The sequence below is a fragment of the Nesoenas mayeri genome (assembly GCF_963082525.1).
Source record: "Nesoenas mayeri genome assembly, chromosome: 3".
Lineage (NCBI taxonomy): Eukaryota > Metazoa > Chordata > Aves > Columbiformes > Columbidae > Nesoenas > Nesoenas mayeri.
Window position 1 is genome coordinate 79,089,296 of NC_137544.1, and position 17,050 is coordinate 79,106,345.

A 17,050-nucleotide genomic window follows, 5' to 3' on the forward strand; every position below is an offset into this window, starting at 1 on the left:
AACCATCTTCTAGTTGCAGTTCAACCCATACTAGCATAGATACATTAAAAGTAGAGATTTTAGGTCACTTCCTGCCTATTTCCTCTATTCAATCCACAAACACCACCCCTAGAAAAAAACCAAAAAAAGTAAAATTTTATAATTTTTGTACTTCTTCACTCATCTTTAAGTAAAGCACAAAGAGTATTACATTTTACATGACCTTCACAATAAGACCTATTATATGAAACATGCTCTTCCCACCAATTTCTACCAATAAAAAGACCAGCTAACAGACTACAACCTTCTTCAAAGTAAACTGTAACAATAAAAAAATGCTAACATACTTGAGATGCAAGTAACTAGGCAGTCACTATTCTGACACAGAGGAACACTGTAAATAAAAGAATACTGCTGTCTAAACTGCAGATTAATTCAGAAAGAACACCTGCAAATCAAGATACAGTATTTCCAGAATGACTCAAGAGCACTGAAAACCAGTGCACACACAGTCCTGAGAGACACTGTGGCTGTATAGCACTTGTACTTTAACCAATCATGCGCTGACTACACAGAACTTCCTTATACTTTCTTCAGGGTGTGAAGTATTAGATCTCATTATTATCTTTTGAAGCATTATTCAATACTTGTCACAGATTCAAAGTTAGGCTCCTTATCATGAGGCTTCCATAGTTTCTGTGTTTTGATGTATAAAACTACACAGAGACAAAATAATTTATTCCCTTATTTCTTTCACTAAGAAGTGTTCCATTAACCATATAGAAACCACCTAGCACAGTTTCATCAAGCTTTTAAAAGTCAGAGAAAATTTTAAAATAAAAAACTAGATAGTCTGTTCAGCATTATAGACTACATTTAGAGTTATTTTATGGCTGTTGAACTAGTAACACAACAGGAATACTGTGACTGTAGTTACAAAAGGTCATGATCTGAATTCCTATTACAAATTAAATTACTTCAGAGTAGGAGTGTTTTTACTCCCAGAATAAGTATACTCCCCTGCGCATATTCAGTATTTAGCTATACTGTAGCTGACCCGGATGATCATTGCCTACCCTCATAATCTCTACATCCATCTATGTGCTTAATAGCAACTCCATGATTCTCTGCAGGGCCATCAAAAAAACCGTTGCATATTCAGAGTGGAAAAGGTAAAAAACATTCTGACTTAGTTTTCTTGTTCAACACAGATTTTTCCCTGTCACAACTGGAAGTATTAGATAATGTGTGGTGATGGGTGGACTGCACACTGGCCTTTGTAATTGCCCATCCTTTAGGAAGATCAGTATGAAACATGAGGTAGGATGGCAACACTATTTAAGTATAGTCTGCAGAACTGCTGTTGAAATGATTAGCAGCTCTAGATTTGCAGGGTGAAAATAGGATTGTATAAAACCCTGTATATGTGTTGCTCCTCTGTTTTATCCCTTTCTGTTGTCTCTGGAGAATTTAATTACCACTACAATGTGATGTATTACCACTGTAGTTGCACATATTTTGTTTCTCCTGAAAAGTGAAGTCAGAGCTGTATCATGTAGCAGGAGGAGATTCAGAATGAAGTTACACATTACTGCTTGCTAAGCCTAGAAACTGAAGATTCTAGCACTTTTTTTCTCCTTCCTCACATTCATAACCCCACCTTGCATGTGTTTAATACTTGCCTGATTCCAGATCAGCTAGATAACTTCTTACATCCTAGGGAAAACAAAACCAAACCAACCAAACCCAAATATCCAAACTAAAAATCTACCAGGTTAAAGAGATGCATTGACCTAATGCACAGTCAGACAAGCCCAAGAAAGAAAAACACAGAAGGGGCAGGACAGTCTGCTCTTAAGGAGTGTAACCTCCTTTTTCCAGTGACAGGCAATCATATGATTATCTCAGAATGCAACTCATTTTCAATTTAAGCACATCTGAAACCAGACGTATCAGGCTTCAAATGTCTTATTTTACTCATCAGATTCTAATACAGAGAAAGAAAAATGTTTAAAGTAATAAAAAGTGATATTACATACTACTTGAAAATTCACAGAATCACAGAATGTTAGGGATTGGAAGGGACCTCAAAAGATCATCTAGTCCAATCCCCCTGCTTGAGCAGGAACACCTAGATGAGGCTACACAGAATGTGTCCAGGCAGGTTTTGAACGTCTCCAGAGTAGGAGACTCCACAACCTCCCTGGGCAGCCTGGTCCAGTGTTCTGTCACCCTCACTGAGAAGAAGTTTCTTCTCATATTTAAGTGGAACCTCTTGTGTTCTAATTTGAACCCATTACCCCTTGTCCTACCATTGGTTGTCACTGAGAAGAGCCTGGCTCCATCCTCATGACACTCACCCTTTATATATTTGTAAACATTAAAGAGGTCACTCCTCAGTCTCCTCCAAACTAAAGAGACCCAGCTCCCTCAGCCTTTCCTCATAAGGGAGATGCTCCACCCCATCATCTTCATGGCCCTGGACTCTCTCCAGCAGTCCCCTGTCCTTGAACTGAGGGGCCCAGAACTGGACACAATATTCCAGGTGTGGTCTCACCAGGGCAGAGCAGAGGGGAAGGAGAACCTCCCTCGACCTACTGACCACCCCCTTCTAATACACCCCAGGATGCCATTGGCCTTCTTGGCCACAAGGGCACAGTGCTGGCTCATGGTCATCCTGCTGTCCACCAGGACCCCCAGGTCCCTTTCCCCTACCCTGCTCTCTAATAGCTCGTTCCCCAACCTACACTGGAACCTGGGGTTGTTTCGACCCAGATGCAATACTCTACACTTGCCCTTGTTATATTTAATTAAATTTTTCCCCACCCAACTCTCCAGCCTGTTCAGGTCTTGCTGAATAGCAGCACAGCCTTCTGGCATGTCAGCCACTCCTCCCAGTTTGGTGTCATTAGCAAACTTGCTGATAGTACACTCTATTCCCTCATCCAAATCATCGATGAATATATTGAATAATACCAGCCCCAGTACTGACTCTTGAGGCACTGACCTAGACACAGGCCTTCAACTAGACTCTGCGCCATTGACCACAACTCTCTGGCTTCTTCCCTTCAGCCAGTTCACAGTCCACCTCACTACCCGATTGTCCAGACCACACTCCCTCAGTTTAGCTGTAAGGATGCTGTGGGAGACTGTGTCAAATACTTTACTGGAGTCAAGGTATTTTTAAGTATTTTTCAAAGGAATAACAATTCTCTAGGTAGAGAACTCAGATAGCAACTTACAAGAAAAGGAAATCACTGCAATATTTCAATTTAAAATTACCCACGTTTCTTAGAAGACAAGTATCACATGCTGTCAGAAAGTTGGTAATATACAATACTTTTCCAGATTAAGCAGTATAAAGATACTACCTTTAAAGTTACCACTTATCAGCTGAATGAACGCAGTCATGCTTTACTGTCACTGACTCCAGGATTAACATAGCAAACATGACATATTGCCAACATAACTGTCAGGGACTGAAAACCTGCTACAACCAAATTAAAGAGCTGTGGGCTTCTAAAAGCCAACTTAATATTGACAAGTTGATTTTATATGTAATCCTTCCTATATTTTTTTTTTTTAATTTAAATTATTCAGGGAAACACCATTCTAATTGTACCTTGTAATATCTGAAGTAATCACGTTCTTGCAGTTTCTGTATTTTGGGGAAGATCTTGAAAGTATTGAAGTCATCGATGCTTTCTATGTCACATAAACAATCATCCAGGACTCCTGTGAGCTATTAAAAAAATACATACAATTTTTAATAAAAATGCAATATTAACTACAGGAAAATATGACAGTCAAAAGAAATACCATGAAATGCAGTTCCATAGCAAATAATTTATTTCTCATAACTAAAATACTCTACAGGATACTTTACACACTCAGAATTAGAAAACAGACCTTAGCACTTTTTTTCAAGCTTAAGTCCACCTCCAACTACAATGCTGAATCAAAGTTCGCTAGATTAACACTTTCAGCCCTGAAATTTGTTGACAGATTCAGCATATAGAACTTTCTGCAGAATGATCAGTAAGATTTTCCATATTATGAACACGTGGTATATTAGCACAGAGTTGAATACCAAGTATTCTCCCACCAAACACTCGTTAGTTGATTTGCCAAAAAAACACCACAATAACGCACCGTCATTTTATTTTTATAATTCTTCCCAAAGTGTAAGAACACTTCAACTAGTTTCCTTAGAGACATGCAAGAAAGGGGAACAGGTACTTTTATGCCCCAAAAGTTAGTAACTTCGAAGTTAAATTCCACAAATAAATACTAGGAAAACCAGAAACAGGCACTTCTGTTGCAAGGCTGTAGATCTATTGTGAAATTTGCAGGTCCCATCCCTCTTCTTGTGCCAGGTCAGTGAGCTGGTTCAAGGTACCGCACTAGCTTAAGACCACTTTTATGAAAAGGACTGCTGACAAGTGCAGAAGCGCTACTGCCAGCATGGGAGAGGAATGTGGGACCATGCAAGTAGCAGAGAGAACAGGCCCAACTAACTTATCAGACTAAGCTACAGCAATACTTTGCTGAGATCCTGACAGTGTCTTAGCAGAAAGGGGAAAAAAGTTTAAAGGCTTTAGACCATATCTAAGGGAATGGAACCCAACACTGTTGCTAACTACTACTAGTCTTCAGCCAGACAGAAAATTCATTGACATACATGATGGCCTAGAAAGCATATAAAATAGGAAAGCCCACACATCTTATATCTTGCATGGTCTTAGAAGAACTTCTAATTATTAGAAGGTTATGTGCAAAAGGTGACAAAAAATATTTTATGGCATTTCTTTTTCTCCACAGGTTTCACATAAATGAGATTACAAAATCATCTAATCTGTTTTATGCATGATAAATCACTCCACTACTTCACAGAACAGATACTCTTATATAACCAAGCTTGATGTAAAAGAGTCACTAGAAACAGAACTGCAGGCTTCTGCTCTTTTATGAAGCATAAAAGTGGCCTGGAAAATGGATTTCCCCCAACCTCCTGTGAGAATAAAGAAGTGAGGGTATGGAAGTAAAGCATTTAAGTAGAAAATTCACCTTACGTAGATCCTACTTTTCCCAAGGCACTAAATAGGAAGTCACAATTCTGCAGAGTAGATAAGGCAATGAAGTAAAACTCATTTAAGGGAAGTTACCCAAAGTCTTCCACACTGTTCTGCTTGCCTTGTTGATGTTATCTATCTTTAAACCTGGGCAAACAGCTATAAAAGAGACTATTTGTAATTTCACGTTTTTCACAAAGCCAAGAAATCTCACAGCCCACATGACTACCAACTTCAAAGTCAGAAGACAAAATTTCTTATTACTGATACTTACAGAAATACCGCCCCCCCCCCCACACACCCCCCCGCATTTTAATCTATAATGACTCCAGTCACACATAGGCAGAAATTAATTTTGCAGTCTTAACAGGTAACACCATACCACAAAACAAACAGTAGTACAATTAATTATAATATAAAAAGGCAAAAAGATAACTGAACATTTTGCTCAAATACTATTAAACTGAACAAACAGAATAAACCTTATGTGAAGAGCAATCATTTATTAAACTGAAAGCAGTAAGAAATATCTGAGAAATTTTCTTTGGACTCAGAAGGTAAAGAGGAGGAAACTATTTTGATTACCACCTCAGGAAGATAGCCACTGCTCACAAAAATATTTATACCATCTATGCAAAACTGAAAAAGCTTTTTCAGTGGAAAAATGTTCCAAATAAACATGCGGTAGTTACACTCAGTGTCAAATCCCCATGGGAAAATAAAAAGCTGCAGTCTTTTTATTCAACTAAAACAGCAAACTAATGGAGGTCACATCTTTACCAGATGTATCTGATAAAAATCTCGATTCTAAGAACATCTTTCAAAGTACAGTACAGTTTATTTAGAACATTATGAAGCTTCAGAAATAAGCCCTCCCCAAAAATTAGAACTAGTCTAAGAAATTATTAAGAGAAAAATTAATTTAGAGTGACAAGACCAAGCAAATGAAATGCTAAATTGCTTTCTCACAACCTTTTCAAAACTGGAACAGTTGGCTCCTTGTATACATAAAATAGCAAAATCAATGTTTCCTTGGAAGTCATGCTCTAAAATTAAACTATGCTATATCTGTACCAAACCACAATTCAAAAAATGGGCTGACAGCACATATGAAACACCAATATCACACGTCAGTGGAGTCAATTCATCACTAACTAATACAATAGCAACACAGGCTTCAAGTAGCCCAGTTAAGAGGTTTTTTTATTAGTCCAGGTGTAGTCTTCAGTGCTCTCACTTGCATAATGATGGAACACTCTAAGCACATGCAGAAAATTGTTCCATTTTTGTTCCACCGGATCTTCCAGTGGATTATTTCTCCAACTGGAGACATCAAAATAAGAACAGTGTATTACACAGTTAAAATTCTGTATTGCAGGACCTATGTTGCTATTCACACAATTGGCACTTTGCCTTTTTTTAATTGAACTATACTAGTTAACTTAGTTCACAAATATAGAGCCAAACTGTAGTGTAAGTCATCACACCTTTTATTACAATGGACAAGTATCGAGCTTTCTTTTCACCTTGAACTCTACGATAAACCTCAAAAGCATTAGCCTACTATAATTTGTGTTCAAGAAGTTGTTTGACATTGAATAGCTGCTATTTCTTCTATATTTCCATATGCTTATCAAATATTTCCATGTATTGTCAAACCTAGTTTAGTTCTTGTACAGATATCAGAGCTGTACTGGAGATGTTAAACTTCTAACTTATCTGCTCCAAGATAAGCTTTTCGGAAGAAAAGGTCAAAGTCCAACCTGCCTCAATTTATCCTTATGAAATCTGGAAAAAGAAACATATTCAGCACTTCAACATTAAGAAAAACCTGAATAAATGCGTATACTAACAAGCAATCTATTAATACAAACAACCTTATTAGTGTTATCAGGTGGTTGTACTTTAATTGCCTCAACGATTAGAAGACCACCTGGGATACCTTGTTTTCTTCCTTTATGTTTTACTTTGCTATAGCTGCAGAATGACAGAAAAATTATAGGTAACATGAGTCCAAGAACTCATGGCTAGCTCATCTTTTCCCTGCACAAGTCACACTCTAGGTATTTAAACTCTGAATACAATATGCTAACAATTTTACAAAATAGCGACGACCAGCCTCCCTGCCAAGCATCATAAGACCATACCAGTTTGTTAAGAGCTTCTTTAAGAATCTCAACTCAATTAGCATCTAGTTACTCTAAAATAGCTATGAAAATAAGGCATTTTTAAACCTGAGAAAAACTTACAATAGAAAAAAACTGCAACAAAAGCTATCTGTGCCAGAATACTCTAGTCACTGCCTTGGATGGTCACAACACAGCACGTTACACAAAGCAGAAATTTAGAAAATAAAAAAAAATAATAATAATCAGGTACAGAAAATAAACTTTTCTCCACGTGGACACCATGTTTCCATATAAACTCACTCAAATGTCTCTGGCCCAGCTGAAACCCTTCCCTACTTGACACCAGCTATTATTTCAGCCACAGTCATGCTGATGATGATGAACAGCAAACTCCCAACTACAAACACCTGTCATTCTGAAACTGCAAAGGCATTTTACAGAAATAAGGTGCACTCTCACCCTTCTCTGTAATGTGGACAAACACACACGACCTAAACACAAGCCAAGCCTGGGCACTATAATTATCATTCAAACATACAGCTTCTCATCGACTTCATAAGGACAGCGAAGTTTCTGCCTAAAGTCAAGTATATGACCCAAACCAAAGTTCCTCAGCACAACACCCCACAGGCAGCAAGCAGTGTTACCTAGATTAAACAACTCTTTGGTGTGCCTGGACCACTATTCAACTATACTACCAGTGGCTCCCAGGTCAACCTGCTTCTCCCCTCACTGCAGCAGCGGGGCCCCACGGCACGGAGGCTCCCAACCGCCCGGCCCCGTCTGCACCCGAGCAAGCAGCAGCCGCAGGATACTAAAAAGGACACGGGCTACAGACTCCACAGAGGGATCCCCAGACTTCGCCGGAGGCTGCACAACGCACGGCCCGAAGCTGCCCTCTCCCCCACGACCCTCCCAAGAGCCCTCACCGCGTCCCGCAGCCCGCGACCGGGAGGACCTCTGCTTTCCCTCCCCTCAGATGGAGGCTCGCAGCCCTTCCCACGGCCAGCGGGGCAGCCCTGACCGGCCACGCTCCCCGCCCGCCATGAGGGGACCCTGCCGCATCGTCCCATCTGCCACTGGTTCCTACCTGGGCCTCCGCTGTCAGGACGCAGCCGAGCACCGCCAGCAGCCGCGCTGCCAACCGCGCCCTCGCCGCTGTGCTCCAGACGGCACCGCCGCCACTCATGCTGCTGTTGCTGCTGCCGCCGCCGCTCCGCCCGCCGCGGCTGACGGGGGAGGGCGGCCCTCGCCCCGCCGCGCAGCGCAGCAGCCGCCGCCGCCACAGGAAGGAGCCGGACGAGCTGAGGGTCGGCGGCGCTGGCAGCGTCTCCTGCTGCCTGCAGCGGGACCCGTCGGGCGGGGGCGCCGCGCCCGTCTCAACTTGCCCGCGCGCTGCCGCCGTCACAGCACCGCCGCGCGCACACGGTCCTCTCGCGCGGCCGCCGCCAACCCGCACAACGACCCAGCGCCCGCTCCTCGGGCAGCCGCGCGGCATCCCGGGAGCTGTAGTCCCCGCGCGCGCGCAACCGCCGCTGTGGCGCGTGGCCCAATGGGAGAGGACCACGCGCTCCTCCAAAACAAGCGGCGAGGGAGGAGCCGCAGAGCGTGTGCGCGCGGCCGGGGCGGGGGCGGCTGTGCCCGCGCGTCGGCGCGTGACGGGAGGCGCGAGTCCCGTGAGGAGACACGAGCGCGGCAGCGGCGCCGAACGGCACTGGGGCAGCCGTGGCCGGTAACGGGTGGCGCTGCCCCCGCGCTGCCCGGTTGCGTTAGGCAGCGGCGCATCCCGCCCGTCCCCCTGGCCCGACCCGCCGTAGGGCGGGCAGAAGGGGGCGGCTGCCGGCGAGTTAAAATGTTCGGTGTTCACCTGCGCCCGAGTCCCGCCTTCGGCCGGCTGTCTCACAGAGAATAAAAAGTAATTCTGGAGACTTCTTTTCCTGATGCTGAAAGGTGCTGGGAAGTGCCCTAGAGATGAATTGTGTTCAGTGTTTAGTAGTGGCTTTTCTTTCTTTCAGGTTAAACTGTCCCTTTCTTTCAGTACAGTTTTTTTTAATGTGGAGCTGTTTATTTAAAGATGGGCACACATTATTTTTAACACTAAGAAGTACAGGTAGATAGGAAAGGTGTCTTTGCCTTGTCCGATTCTCTTTGTTCCTTTGAGAGCAAGGCTGAAAGTTAATGGAAAAGCTACAGACTCTCCATGGACCGGCTTTTTTTTTTTTTTGCAGTTCTTATTTTAGTTGTAACCTCACACACGCTTTTTTCCGTAGAGGCACAGGCAGCAAATTGAAGCCTGCAAGACAGGAAGAAGGTGTTTTCAGATGTGGTTTCACGTTACAGATAAGAATGAAATTCTGAGTTGTGTGCAAAGAGGCAGCTCTATTTCTTCCTCTCCTCCCTCCTTCCCCAGGCTCCTCATCCCATGTATCTGAGTTAGCAGTCCTAAAGTTGCATGTTAAATCGATTCAGCTACTTGAGCAATTTTTTTTTTCCTTAGGGATACTTTTTTGCAAGAGCAGCTAGCTGAACTGACTCACTGTATGTCTGCTTCATCACCCAGCCTGGGGAAAAGGCAAAGGTACATATCCAGGTAGGACCATCTCCTCCAGTGGCTGCTTGTTGCTAGGTCAGTTTAGATACACCTAGTTTTATTTTATTATTTTTTTTTACTGCCTCCCACAAGGGAGAGTGGTTGACACTTGAGAGGCTGAAAGTTATGCTATGACATCAATTGAATTTGTCTAGCTGTGCTTTACCAATAGCTATTGGAACTGGTCTAAGACTGTTACTGCAGCTTCTTTTCAGTTCCTTTCAAAATCTTAAAAAACAAACAAAAACCAGAACAAAAACACACACACACAAAATACCCAACATACACAACAGCTCAGGAACAATCTTTTGGTCCCAACAGTCAAATGTATATATGTAATTCACTTTCAGAATTGCAAAAATTCTTATTCCTTTGGGAAAACATGAATGTAGCACTGTTGTTATGTGCAGGGTTGCTTGAATTATTGTTTTATTTTCAGTCCATCTGCTAACCCAGGTTCTTCTTACACCCTTTCAGTTTGAGGAGGATATTCCTTTAATGGTATATGGAGATGAGCTTTAAAATCAAGGAAAATATTTCAGAGAACTTAAAAGTTTTTAGATTGGCCATTATTCTCTACCTAAAAATTAATTCAAATTACTTTCCTGTCATTTTTGTTCTTAAGTGTCAGGATGTCACAGATTTTGCATTGCTGAAAATGGTTTGAAACAATGAAGGATTGATAGCTATGAACTACAGAGACCATGAAGTGAAGTAGGCAGTAGTTTTATAGTTTAGTCTCAGAGAGATTATGTAATTACTCCTTCCTTTCCTCTCTGGAGTACAGAAAGTAGACCTGTCATTTGGAAAGGATTGAATGAAAATCCGTTCCTACTTTCAGCATCAGTGGGCCAATACATTTGCTAGATATTTGAGAAGAAATGGCAGAACAATGTTTACATTGCCATGATTTGCTCTTACTGTCAGTACTCCATACTTTATCACATGTGGTTTATACTTCTCACAAAGGAACTGTTACTGTTAGGAGATTCAGGTGAATTAACTGTATTTTTTTTGCATTTTATAGCTTTGATTTTGGAGGAAGTTTTCTGTCATGAGTATTTTAAAAAGCCCCCAAACCTTGGAAGAATCAAGCACTTGCACTGTCACACATTTGCACTTCATAAAAGACTATGCAAAATAGATGTAAATTATAATATTTTATAAGTTGTCAGTTTAGAACATTTTCTTAGTTATAGAAAGGACTTTATTTCTTTACCTCTGGCAAAGTCTTATCCTGCTTGCATCAAAAGTCAGTAGCAGTTCAATTTTTGACTGCCATGTGAGAAGCATAAGGAGTTTGCTGTAGAAATGTATAATGAATCATTTTAAGAGGAAAAAAAAAGAAGATAAATTAATTCCTTGTATACATAAGTATTATCTGCACTGCCAGAGCTGAATTTAGGTTAACACAGTTTTCTAAACTCCAGGGTATTTTCAATCTTATTTTATCTTTCAGTGTTGATTTCAACCTATGAATGCTACTTTGGTAGTGGTATATATATATATATTTTTTTTTTTTTTTTTTTAATAAAAGTAAAAATCCTAATATGGGATTTATTTGTGAAATAAATTTTAGGAAATAGCTGCAGAAGAAACCATCTTACAATTGCAAATGAAACCTAACAGCATGTTACAGAGCTCGGAGTACCTACTACGTCTATTTCTTTTAAATAAATTTGCTGTGATGTCACAGTATTTTAGCGAGGGCTGAGGACAAGCCTCTACTGCAGAGAGGGATTATCATAGTTTACAGCTTCCTGGGCTCATGAAAAGAGTCTGGCAGATATATTTAATTTTTCAATGTATATGTACATTGTACAATGTACATGCTTGGCATAAGAACAAATACCTTCTGTGATTTCATAATATGCATTGCTATTAAAAATGATGACCGTTTTATTTTCAAGCTCTAACGTTTCTTTCTATGTGCAAGCAAAGCAAGCCTTGAACATGAGAACTAAAAACGTTATTCTGTATTAGTAAATAAGAGTTAAATAACGCCCACCAGAGTCAGCTCTTCCCCATCACAAGGTTGTTCTCTAGAGTGGACAGAGATCTGAGTGCACCAGCAAGTAACAGAGATGGTCTTTTAGCGAATCCAACAAATCCACAATTACCAAACTTGCCTCTAGCCTGCAGAGAGGACACAGTGGGAACTGAAACTGGTAAAGTCCTGCTAGTTTTCCTCTATTAGCTCCACTGGTGCTTTTTAGTAATTCTTATTTGCCAGAATTAAGCTTATGCTCTCTGGTTATACGCAGAAATAATGATTTGTGGTCATCAACCATATAAAAATGTATCTTAGAAATTATTGTGGACTAAATTAAGTGAACAAACAGCCAAAACAGGATGGCTTCACATTTCACCTTAGGAGAAACTTGGTAAATCCTAGCTGCTTTGCCAAGTTCATAAACTAGATTCACTAATCTGAAACGTGGATTTCTGGAAATTTTGTGCCCTTGAAACTTTTGCCTTTATTTATTTTTCCAAATTAGCATTTGAGTGGGTCCTTTTTAAACTTGGGATAGTAAAGCAGAGGAATCAATATACCAGAAACTTCTGGTTTAGTCTGGCAAACGGTAGTGGTGGGAGTGCAGTATTTGTTGAGTAATGGAACATCTTGTGGTAGCCTAGTTTTGAAGATTTAATAATACAGCAAGATAAAGCTGTGTGTAAGAACTTCTAGTGAAACACTTGATGTAAGTACAAAAAGCAAAGAAGTAGTGGAGTGCTTGGGTTTTGTGGTATATCAGGCCTGTTACAATTGAAGAACTTGTGTGCCCAAACCCCTGTTTTACCAAGGGGCTATTAGGCTTCATACAAGTTACTATGCTTCTTTGCAAGTCATGTTTCACTGACATCCTGTTCTCACCTACTGGTATCTGCCTTAAAACCACAGTATCTGGTCAAGTCTGAGGCAACTGTTGCAAATAACTTTCGAAAAGTACCCTGAAAGTCTTGACAAACAAGAGAAATCGGGAGACTATGGCCTGGAAATGGCAAAACAATAGGTCAAATTCAGTTTGGGGAAGAAAGGCAAGTGTTTAATGTGACAATTGCATATAGCAATATATTCACAATGAATATGAGGAAAATGAGGAGAAAGAACACAGTAAAAAATAAAGAATAGCAAAGTACAGAGAGAACAAGTTTTTGTAGATGGTGAAAAATTAACTACATATCTTAGCTGTGCACCTGTATCCTCATTCCTGTGTTTCATGTGTATGCGTTATAGCTACATTGCATAGTGTATGGCAGCATGGTCTGCATCAAGAGTATAGAAGTAATTTCTGGAGTCTTACTGTCATTCCTGTAGTATCTATAATTTTTGAAGAAGGAACGCTAACAAAGAACTGAGTCTACTAACTAACTGTGAAACTTCTGAATGTAGCAGGTGCAGAGCAACAAAAGTAATCTTGCTTTTAAAAAATCCCAAGATTTATGTACTTCCATTTTGTGTGCATATGCTTATCTGTCAACGAAGCCAATCATGAGGCAGAGATCTCAACTAAACTATTATACATTTCTGGATAAAAGCAACCAGGCAAGGGGACCCTGCTAATGCGCCTGCAGAGGGATAAGCTGAAGTCTGAAACCAGTCGTGTTAGGCTCAGTTTCAATATGTCAATCTAGAGAGCACAAGGTTTCACTGTTTCTGTGGTGTATGTTTGACTTGGACACAGCACAGCTCCCGGAGTGCTGGGAACATTCCCATATCTTGCAGCCCTATAAGGCAAACAAATTATCCACAGGCTTATGTAAGATGGTCTAGCTCTGTGTCATTTCTCCATATAATGTTGATTCTGTCAAATGTCACAATTGGGACATTCCTGTACAACTGTAAAAGAACAGACCAATATCACTATTGACAAAGAAAGCAGTTTTAACTTTTTAGCTGCTGGTTAATTATTCCTAGTCCAAAACAGTCTTGGAGTTTTAAATAACTGGTCTAGCAACACATCGAAGGTGCCGACAGTTGAAAGCTGTCTATAGGATATCTGGGGAAAAAAACGCAGGAGGTTATTTCCTAACTCTGCTGAAATACATTACAGGTGAAGAGCTTATATTGAAACAGAAGTATTTTACTCAATATGAACTTCCTTGAATAAAGATGTTTGAAATGTATAAAGCAAATGAATTAGGAAGAATAAACAAAGTTGCCATGCAGGCCCACAGTTACTGTGACTATTAGCAACCCCTGTCAGGGAGGGGAAGATTAATGTTCCGCTCTGTTAGTGGCATTTGTGATCTGGAACAGTTATTTATTTCCATGGGGAAAAGCTGTAGAGGATCAGTAAGAAAAAAGGTTTTATATCTTTTTGTGGGAAGATAGCAATAATATTTTGCTGGACAGGAATTTACTGTCCATGGCAGGAAAAAGGTTTCATCTGCAGCCTTGTGCTCAGAAGGCAGGAAGCCCCTCGAGACTGTGGGTTAAATGCTATTTCAAACAATAAACTAACTGGCTATGTATTACCAGATAGTTTGTGGATCTTTGGGAAAAGTCTCTGTCCTCATTAAATATGGGGCCAGGAAAGGGGTGAGAAGAGGCAAGTGCAACCTTGATTTGTAAAAACTATTTGAAAATATTATTACTGTGTCTGAGTGGAAATTTACAAAATCCTGAACTCTTTACATTATCATTAGTTACACTGAATTCAGCAGCTTGCAGGGTTACAACAAGGTAAGACATAGTTTGTACTTAAGTATAGAAGTTTGTTGAGAAAGTTAATTCACAGTTTTAGAGAATGCCACTGCTTAAAGTTATCTTATTTTGGATTTAGTTTTTATGATACAGTTATATTTAGTTTTGCCAAAATAAATGCTGGCTTTCTGGACTGGTCAGTTAGTTAAGTAACAAAGATTTCTATATCACTTGTTAAAGAATGATACAAGAACAGGCATGCAACAACCAAATTAATCTGTACTGTTGACAGTGCTCTAGAGATATTTGTATGTAATTGCAGGCTCCTCCTTCTGTACTTGGAAAAAGTTATGTTATTATGACTAACCTAAGTTTTGAGGTAGCAATTTTATCTAGACTGTTGGCTTCTGTTAGTAAATTCCATTATTTTAAAGAGTTCATTATGAATAGTTTGTTAAAAACATAACAAAACTTTCAAATTGAAAAGCCAAGGTAATTTACACATACCCTTTTAAAAATATGTGATTTTTAACATCATTAACCAGTTTTGGCTGCTGGTACAAGTGTTGTTCCGCTAAAATGATTTTGTCATTGTTTGCTAAACTAACTTTTTAATCCTAGTGTAGGAAGATTGCAGGTTGTAAGTTATTAGAAAAGTAAATGCTACATTGATGGTAAAACCTGGCCTAGCCCCCAGCACCAATGCTTTGTATGTTTCTGCAGTTTACAGCCACCTGTGTAACAACAGCATCCCAGGGATATTTTGAAGGATGGCAATGGATACATTTTTACATAGTTTATACATATATTTATAAAAAACTTTGTAGTCCCTGACTATACCTACTTCTGGTGTTAAAACCAGTAATATTCCAACAGCACACAGAGGCAATACACACATGCAGGTCCTCAGGGCAGATACAACATTCATTTTATTGAGGTGTAAATTTGGCAGGCTTAAAATCCAGAAAATTCTTAGCTCTACTGTGGCTTTGTCATTCTTTACAGTTATAGGAGAGGCTCCACTTGTTACTCTAGCATTTGTACAGATATGTGTTGGTAAGAATACACTTTCTCCACTTTCTAACTCTCAGCCTGATTATCCATCACCAGAAACATCATGCCTCTAAGGAAATCTAGGGAAACATACAGAATCAGCAATTTTATTTCTAGTTAGACTTGGTGTTACCCTTTTAAACTGAGAAATGCCACTGTTCTTTGGGAATGAGTTTCAGTATTAATGTGGAAGCAATCAGAGTCAACCCACACCTTGAACAGCTGGGCTCCAATGACATGCCTAAAAAAATACATCTTGGGTTTTTACACATCATGAATTACAGAAATATTAGTGATCTGTTAGCTCTACCTTGGAGACAAAGATATATAGATATGCACGTATGTGTTTGTGTGTGTTTATAACCCAGTGGCAAAACCTCCATTTATGTCAGGTGAAATAAGAATAATGCTCTGAATTTTCTAAATACCATGTCAGTACTCTGAGTGGTAGAATGATTTAAAGGTACACTGTAAGAGCTCTCCTCAGAAGACTTGCTCTTTTGCAAGAATTCACAAATTCAGTAACAGAATAATTGGAAAACAGTAATATTATTATTTATGAAAGGCCAAATAGCAAGATAAGACACAGTATTCAATCTATATTTTGAAAATATGAGCAATTTAATTTTTGTCACTTTTTTTTTTGTTATTGTTGTTAAGTTTTGTAACATGCACGTGAGATGGAAAATAAAGAATTTGGCTATTTGGCTGTAAAGTAACCTTGTTAATAAATTAGTAAGGTGGCCAATATGGAAATGTGGTCTTTATAATGGCAAATACAGTTGCGCTGGTTTATTTTGTTTGTATTGTACAATGAATAGCAATACAGGGTTGTTCATATTTAGAAACTGATTTCATGCACGGACCCCACTTAAGAAATCTATATTACTGTAAGTATAATGAAACCTTAAGTGAGAGAATATGCCAGAGAACACAATGGGGACCTAAAGCAATTATATACCAAGATTTGACACCATCGTAGCATGGGAAGTGCCTGTAGCATAAGAGGATGAATTTTAAATATTTGTGAAAAAACAGTGCAGTTTATGATTGTTGCTCTGCAGCACTTGGGTTCTTAAACTCCATCTGTGTACTGTGAGCCGTCTGCAGGTGAACCTTAAATACTAATCGAGACTACTCTCTCTGTCTGAAGATAGTTATTTAAGCGAATACCTGTAAAAGGAGGAGAGTGAGCATCTGATTTTGGATTGCTGAAGTAACTTGCTTTAGGTCCAAACTAGTATTACTTGATGAACCATGATATGCACCTTGTGTGTTTGTTGTGAACGAAACACGCAGTGTTCATACAGTGGAGTTAACCCGACGTATCGCCGGGAGAGCGGTATTTTCCGCTGGGAAATGCGGGCTCCCGGCGGGCGCACGTTTCACCTCGGCTAGAGCCGCGCCCGGCAGCGCCAGGGTGGGACGGAGCTCCCCGGGGAGGGCGAGGCGGGGCCCCGCGCCCGGCCCTACCTGCGGCAGGGCTCCAGCAGGAAGGGGGCGGCGCGGCGGGGCGGCGGTTCCGGGCACGTCGGCGGGCGCCGCTCGTTCCTCGCGCTGGGACCCCGCTGCCCGCCCC

The 17,050-nt window shown here is 40.4% G+C and overlaps 1 protein-coding gene across 1 annotated transcript in view; it reads right to left on the reverse strand.

The window, feature by feature from the left end:
• Positions 1 to 8,629, reverse strand: part of ERO1B (endoplasmic reticulum oxidoreductase 1 beta) — a 29,521-nt gene extending 20,892 nt beyond the window's left edge. The window contains exons 1-2 of the mRNA XM_080341630.1: positions 8,271 to 8,629; positions 3,602 to 3,721 (exon numbers count right to left, since the gene is read on the reverse strand). Of these exons, the coding sequence (XP_080197756.1) occupies positions 3,602 to 3,721; positions 8,271 to 8,369 (219 nt within the window). The 5' untranslated portion in view covers positions 8,370 to 8,629. The remainder of the gene's footprint in view (positions 1 to 3,601; positions 3,722 to 8,270) is intronic.
• Positions 8,630 to 17,050: the final 8,421 nt, after the last annotated feature.